This window comes from Salarias fasciatus, chromosome 4 (assembly GCF_902148845.1).
Source record: "Salarias fasciatus chromosome 4, fSalaFa1.1, whole genome shotgun sequence".
Taxonomy (NCBI): Eukaryota; Metazoa; Chordata; class Actinopteri; order Blenniiformes; family Blenniidae; genus Salarias; species Salarias fasciatus.
The window spans coordinates 21680990-21689402 of NC_043748.1; the positions used below are offsets into that span (position 1 = coordinate 21680990).

The following is an 8413-nucleotide window of genomic DNA, read 5'->3' on the forward strand; positions in this document are numbered from 1 at the left end:
CTGGCACAAGTGGCAAAAAAGACTGATAAAGTTGAAGAATGCTCATCAAACACTTACTTGGAACATCCCACAGGTGAACAAGCTAATTGAGAACAGGTGGTGCCATGATTGGGTATAAAAGCAGCTTCCCTGAAATGGTCAGTCATTCACAAACAAAGATGGGGTGAGGGTCACCACTCTGTGGACAAATGCGTGAGCAGATTGTCGCAGAGTTTAAGAACAATGTTTCTCAACAAGCTATTGCAAGGAATTTAGGGATTTCATCATCTACGGTCCATAGTATCGTCAAAAGGTTCAGAGAATCTGGAGAAATTACTGCACGGAAACGTGAAGGCCGAAAACCAACATTGGATGCCCGTGACCTTCGATCCCTCAGGCAGTACTGCATCAAAAACCAGCATCACTGTGTGAAGGATGTCGCCACATGGGCTCAGGAACACTTCGGTAAACCACCGTCACTAACTACAGTTCGTCGCTACATCTGTAAGTGCAAGTTAAAACTCTACTATTCAAAGCGAAAGCCATTTATCAACAAGCCCAGAAACGCCGCCGGCTTTGCTGGGCCCGAGCTTATCTAAGATGGACTGATGCGAAGTGGAAAAGTGTGTGGTATGACGAGTCCAAATTTCCAATTGTTTTTGGAAAGTGTGGTCGTCGTGTCCTCCGGACCAAAGAGGAAAAGAACCATCCGGACTGTTATAGGCGCAAAGTTCAAAAGTCAGCATCTGTGATGGTCTGGGGGTGTATTAGTGCCCAAGGCATGGGTAACTTAAACATCTGTGAAGGCACCATCAATGCTGAAAAGTACATTCAGGTTTTGGAGCAACATATGTTGTCATCCAAGCAACGTCTTTTTCATGGACGCCCCTGCTTATTTCAGCAAGACAATGCCAAGCCACATTCTGCACGTGTTACAACAGCAAGGCTTCGTAGCAAAAGAGTGCTTGTTCTCGAATGGCCTGCCTGTAGTCCAGACCTGTCCCCCATTGAAAATGTGTGGCGCATTATGAAGCGTAAGATACATCAACGGCGACCTCGGACTGTTTAACAACTGAAGCTGTACATCAAGCAAGAATGGGAAAGAACTCTACCCAAAAAGTTTAAAAAAATTGGTCTCCTGTTCCCAAACGTTTACCGAGTGTTGTCAAAAGGAAAGTCGATGTAACACAGTGGTAAAAATGCCCCTGTGCCAACTTTTTTGCGACGTGTTGCTGCCATCAATTACTAAGTTGATGATTATTTGCAAAAGAAAATAAAGTTTCTCAGTTCGAAAATTAAGTATCTTGTCTTTGCTGTGTATTCATTGAATATGAGTTGAAAAGGATTTGCAAATCATTGTATTCTGTTTTTATTTACGATTTACACAACGTGCCAACTTCACTGGTTTTGGGTTTTGCAGAAAATCCCCCCAAAAAATCGTTTTTCTCCCCATGTATTCCGGATGAGTCACCCAAAAAACACACAAAAAATTCATCCCCGAACAAGTCCATCATGCCTCGCCACACTCGCATGTAGAGATGTCATTAAAATATCAAAAACCTTGCCATTTTGTTCCTCTATCCAGATCAGAAATTATACCTCAAAACATAGCATTTTTCCTTGTAATTCTCCCAATGCTTTCATTTTGTCTCTATCTCAAACGTTTCTCTCTCCAGATGCATTTGTTTGAGGAGAGAGCAGAATTTTCTCCCATCTGCTCCAGTGCATTTTGGAGAGAGATTTTCTCAATTGGATCCAAAAGAAAAAACATTTTTACCAAGTCACTGTGGCTATTTGGATCATCCTACTGACATGAAATGTTCAGGATAATTCCATGAAAGGCTTCTGACACTCACAGTGAAAAATAATTTTCAAACTTCACCTCTCGGTTCTCGAGAAACGACATTTCTTCAACCATACAAACTGGATGAAAAACTGCTGATTCACTGTCATGGCTGATCTCAGCTCAGAGCTCCAAGTGAATATGGAGGAGTTATACAAACACACACACACACACACACACACAGTTACATACAAACATGGCTTGACAACACAGAATCATTGGTCAAAAAAACACCGTTCCTAGTCGGCTACGGCAGTTTCGTCACAGAGTTCATGGGAAGAAGTAAATCAAAACATTAAAGCAGCGCGCAGCATGGCTGATGATGCACACACGTTTAATTATTTTCTGTTAATTTATACAAGGTTAAGCAATAACAAAATAGTTATTTTTAGGGAAAGATTTATTTATTTTATGCTCAGAAGCAGACATTTTTCTGTTAAAGAAATATATTTTTATTATGAAAATATTATTTTGCACTAAACATAAATGGTTTAAAAAGTAATTGATTTCTACGTGTTCATATCAGAACGTATGCATCCACATAGGTTTGTGTCAAATAATAGTTTCACACACAAAATAGTCCAAAAAAAAAAAAAAAAACCACCATGCTGGGATGGGTGAAAGCAATCAGGTCGCGCGAACCGCCGGACAGCTCTGCCGGTGAGGTGTTCCTTTTTTTCTTAAAAGGGAGTTGGCAACCCTACATACATTGGAAACGAACATAAGCTCCAGACACGAGCTTTAATGAGAGAATTTGTTTTTCCAATAAAATTACTTTTTTCATGAATTAACAACAGCATATTTAACCAACACCCATATGTCATTAAAGAATCTATTTCCTAATATTTCAAACTGTGTTTTCTGGTCTCAATATCCAGGCTTGTGCACTTGAGGCAGGTCTGTATTTATCAGCCATTTCCTCACGCAGGCTCCACAACTCACCAGTGAGCAACAACAAGTACAAAACACTGGCTCATCCATGACAGCTGCAAATCCTAACCTGATTCAGAAATACACATGGTGGTCTTTAACTGGATGGAATGGAAGATATATTCTGTTGGATTTCCCAAAATGAAAAGGCTGAAAGGTACACAAACCGGGGGAGTGAGGAGAGTAATCCTTGCACCTTGTCAGGGGCAGGCACAAAGAAAAACGAACAAAAACACCCACAAATTTATGAATTAACTCAGAATTACAAATAATTTAACAGTTCAGATCAGAGCAAGAACTCCCTGATGCAACACACACACACACACACAAAATCTCCAAAAGAGAACCAGAGACCAACAAATCTGTTCACAGTGATGCTAAGGACGATTCAAATGAATAACAAAAACGTCAAAATGTGAAACAAACATGCAATTAAAAAATGCCTAAAAATGAAGGACCCACGCTCAGGCAGCGTTGAGCTTGTTTTATTGCAGGAATGCAGGGAAACAGGGACGCTGGGCAAGCTGAGCTGAGGTGCAGGCAGGGACACAGAAGCACACGGACAACCCACAACACACCGACAAGGACAGCTGAGGGATGCAGGCTTAAACAGGGTAGACACAGGTGAGGCACATTAGGCACTAATGAGGCGAGACCAGGCAGGAGAACACAGGAACAGACAAGCAGGTGAGACAGGGCATGCAAAAATGGGAAAACCCAAACCAAAACTGGCCCAGAGCGCCCCCACATGGCCGGAGGGGCACAGGGCATGACACAGAGCATGTTAGTTTTTTGTTTTTCTGAAACTGTCCACACCTGAACTGAAGTCACAACAGCACACACACACACTCCAAATGTGTATTAAATAGCTTCAAATCTGTCCATTGATGATAAAAGTGAACAAAACTATACAAAATAATTTCAGAACTGCAAATAAACAACAAAAATGCAGATATATTTCAAATAAAAATAATCCATAAAAAGTATAAAAAGTTGTAAAAGAGAGTCAGAGCATGTTAGTTTTGGTTTTGTTCCTCTGGAATTTTTTTTTTCTTCCTGTAAATCAAGACTGTCGGAATTAAACCACTGAACTTCCCAGTCACACCTGAACAAAGTACGATCCTGCTGAAAGTGTCAGAAGCTGGCAGGAAGAACCTAAGGTTAAAGTCAGATGTCCATATATGGAGTTTCCTCCTGAGACTACAAGTTTTTATCTGCAGATACTCAGAGAACAGTTCAGACCACCACAGACCTTCACACTGCAGACGACACTCCATCTCACACAGGTACGTCTCTGATTTCACCTTCTCAGGTTCAGATGTGTTTCATCAGATTGTTCTGACCATTAGCCTGGCTCTACATCTGGAGAGGGGTCCCCGGGCGCTCTCAGCAGCTGCCCACTGCTCCTTATGGAACACTTCAGCAGCATCGAAGGATGGGTTAAATGCAGAGGACAAATTTCGTTGTACATTCACTGCATAATGACAAATAAAGCACCTTTATCTTATCTTATATTTCACAGGAAGGGAGGAGCACTGAACCCACAAAGTTCCCACAGGATAACTGGCTCGTGGCAGCCAAGTGTTCATAGTGACGTCGCTTTTTGATCCTTCGATGTCGGCTCTTCCTGTCATTGTGAAGCAGAATTCACCAAGTGTTGGATTGTTCACCTGCTAATAGGAAACGTGAGCTGGGTTAGACCGTCGTGAGGCAGGTTAGTTTTAGCCTCCTGATGATGTTTTGTTGCAATAGTAATCCTGCTTTCATCAGATGGTTCACAGGAAGGGAGGAGCCCTGAACCCAGCACAGAGCTGCAGAAAACCTACTGAGCTCTGATCAGACCTTCAACTGCAGACCCTCAACTTCCTTCTGTTTTCCCGATTTATTCACAAAGAAACATCAACAATTGAAATTAAATACTCTAAACTGGACTAAAGCACTTTAAACTTTAAGTACCTGGAAACACTCATGACCTCGGCCTTTGGCCTTGACCAGGAGGTCGTGTTTTTGGTAGCAATTGTCTGGTAGCAACATAACTGAGCAGTTGGTTGGACGTCTGTGCTCTCCGAGTGCTTTTATGCTTAAAAAAGTGAAATAATTCTGAAACAGTGAGAAAGAAACCGGTGCTCCTCGGGAGAAAGGGGCTTTAATTTTAGTGATTTTAGTTTGTTTGGAAGCACAACAGCAGGCTTTTCACGTCACTTCTATCAGTTTACAGATACAGGTAAGTGAAAACTTCATCTGCATTCTGTCCTGAAAAAGCACTCAAATCTGCTCAGTTTAGACCAGCTGGAAACCGGTTAAAACCTGACCATGTCTAATGTAGGCTACTGATGACTGAAGCCCAAGCTTGATGCTCATATTCCCTCTCTCTTCTAATCCACATTTCAAACGAGAAAACCTCCACAGGATCACGTTAAAGTGAAAGTGAAAGTTAAAGGCAGGGTACAAAGTACAATGTCCACAGAAAGGAAATTAAGTAGCAGAGATAATAACAAGAGAGATCATAAAACTGTGGCTCTGCTCCACTTGCCTGACCGACTGTCTGAAGCATGACAGCCACACCCATAACTTAAAATTTCAACAGTCAATTAAATATGCAAACTTACAAGACAATCTCAGTTTACTCCATAATATCAAGCAAACCTTCTCCATATGGAACTTTAGCCTTAACTTATTTATACACATATTTTCTAATGTAATGAACCACACCATGAACTTGTTATCTTGTACGAGGGGGGACCGGAAAGTAACCGGACTGTGTTTATAAAATTAAAACAAGAATGATTTCAGACTTTTGGCCATTATAGGTCGCTATTGGCCCATTTAGCGCAATTCCTTAGTCATTTCGAACAGCATACTAACTTTTTTTATGAGGGCGAGCTGTTGTTTTTCCAGAGGTGAGTCAGGGAAGGTTTTCGGGACGGACACAACGGAGGTGAACGGTATTTTTGTTCCCCCTCGTCAAACTCATCAAATACACAATCCAACAACCCCAAAACACTTTGGTGGACACGTTATAATCCACACATTCACTATGCTGTGACATATCAATGCAAAATTACCAGATTGAGTTGTTTTTGCGAAGATTGCTAAGACGGAACTACTTAATAAACATGGCGTCTGGGCGTAGTGATTTCAAAAGAAAAAGTAGTTCCCAGTATTTGCTTCAGTGTCGTAACGCCACAGTATTATTTGTTGGTGTTCCACAGCGTAGTGAATGTGCGGATTATAACGTGTCCACCAAAGTGTTTTGGGGTTGTTGGATTGTGTATTTGATGAGTTTGACGAGGGGGAACCAAAATACCATCCACTTCCATTGTGTCCGTCCCGAAAACCTTCCCCGACTCACCTCTGAAAAAATAGCTCGCCCTCACAAAGAAAGTAAGTATGCTGTTCGAAATGATTAAGGAATTGCGCTAAATGGGCCAATTTGCCAAAATGTTGAAGTATCCCTTTAACCACGGAGCAGAAACAGGCTGGGTGGACATGTGCCAGGAGCTGAAAAGGCAGCTGGAGGACGATTGAGGGCTGTTTGGGAAGATCATCCCTGCTGCGGCGGCTCGGGAGGCGGTCGGGCTGAAGCAGCCGGCGCTGTGGGAGAATGGGAAGTGTTTTACGCACAGGGCTCTGCGCGTAAAACAGTTCCTGATGAAAAACGGCATGGCCTGCTGCTTCATCCGCCGTATCCCCGATCTAGCGCTGTGCAACTTCTGTCTCTTCCCAAGAATGAACACGGAACTGAAGGGGCGGAGATTTGATGACGTGGAAGAGGTGAAAAAAAATTTGAAGGACGCTCTTAAAGGGACCATTACGCAGGAGCATGCTGACTGTATTGAGCAATGGAAATCCCGGCTGCAGCGCTGTATTCAAGCCGAAGGAGAGGACTTTGGAGGTGACAGTTTTGATTAAATGTGAAAAAAAAAAATGTTATAACCACAGTCCGGTTTCATTCCGGTTCCCCCTCGTACATAAGCATTTGTAAATATTTTAACCTGTAACTAGTCCCTTTGAATCTCAGACACAAATAAACGTTTAAATATGAAATTGCAATTTTCACATGAATAAACTGAAACTGTATCTTCTACACTTCCACATCTGGATTCATCCAGTTTACACCATCGCAGAGCAGTTCAGAGTTATGTAGATCAGTCAAGCTCCAGTTAAAGGAGCAACATGTCAGAAATATACAATATAAATGATCAAAAACGTTCCCATTTGCTGCCTGTCATTGAAGAAAAATTCAATTGAAACAATCTGTCGTCTCTATCAACAAGGTCTTGGTCAAATTCTTTTCTTTCAAACTGAGAGGTACTGGCTGCAGCAACTTGGGTGGGCGGGGCTTGCCCGTTACTACTTCCTGCTTCCAGAGCCAATCATATGTGAGTTCCTAAGGTTGTCAAACAAGCAGTGCAGCGTTCTGTATTTTACGTCTGCTCTGCCAGCCATGCACCATGTGCTGCGGGTGCAACGCCGACTGTGGTCCAGCTGTACTTGTTTTCAAAATGCTCTGAATAAAGTTGAATTGAGCTGCTAAAGCTAACTGTTGGCTGGGTGATCAGGACAGTGTGTTTCTCTCTCTGCTGCAGACTCCATAATGAGCTCAGGAGGCCAATACCAATGGGACGAAGAAGACGTCTACCCACCGCCGAGGGCCTATCGCATGAAAAGCTCAGGCCGCTATGGTGGTCAAACCTACGTGATGTACCACGGCACCACCAGCTCCAACGCTGACAAAATCCTGAGATCAGGCTTCAGGCAGTCTTCTGGTGGGATGCTGGGTCGAGGAGTCTACCTCAGCAGGGACCTGGAGAAAGCCAGCCGCTACCCGATCGGGCACCCCGAGTACGACAAGGTGGTCATCAAGGTCCTGGTCAAGGTGGGGAAGGTGAAACGCATCGACCGCCAGAAACACCGCCTCCAGAAAACCTGGCACGACCACGGCTACGACACCGCCTGGGTGCCGCCCGACTGTGGCATGGTGCCCAGCGGCCTGGAGGAGGACTGTGTGTGGGACCCGGACCGGATCCAGATCATCGGCACCATCCGACCCAAGCCCATCAGTGCTGCATCTAGCTGTACGTAGTAATCTAATGCTGATTCTTTATGCATCTTTAAATGTATTTTAATTAGGGCAGGGCATGTTAATGCACTGCTTCCTTAACGCCAACAAATATTTTCATCAGGCGTGAACGCCCCGCCCCCTCCCCACACACACACATTGCGCTCCAGCTGAGCATCAAAAAAGCACACACAGCTGCAGCTTTCTGCAGTGAAACACGGTCCATTCCTCATTATTTGCCATAATAAACTCGGCCGAATTATCAGAAAAATCACGAGGAAAAGGCTGGCATAAAATAAGGAACGCAAATATGACAAAAATGAAAGTGAAACTTAAATCGTGTCTTTTGCCGGCACAACGTTTAGGCCCGCTGGGCAGTCTTCAGGCGCTGAAAACACGCATATTAAAGTAAATTTCCTTTCAACACACAATCTGGCTTAATGAGGCACAATTCAGCAAGACTGAATTTATCCTGTCTTCTCTGTCTGAGGGTCAGAGATAGAATGAAGTTTGAGGAAGTGTGCACTCAGAACAAACTTTGTTCTACATCTGCTCAGCTTTTGGTGTGTGTGTGTGTGTGTGTGTATGTGTGTGTGTTT

General features: G+C 43.3%; 1 protein-coding gene across 1 annotated transcript in view; it reads left to right on the forward strand.

Moving 5' to 3' along the window:
- Window positions 1-7838, forward strand: part of LOC115386925 (uncharacterized) — a 38267-nt gene extending 30429 nt beyond the window's left edge. Inside the window, exon 9 of the mRNA XM_030089390.1 lies at window positions 7342-7838. Coding sequence (XP_029945250.1) covers window positions 7342-7838 — 497 coding nt within the window. The remainder of the gene's footprint in view (window positions 1-7341) is intronic.
- Window positions 7839-8413: the final 575 nt, after the last annotated feature.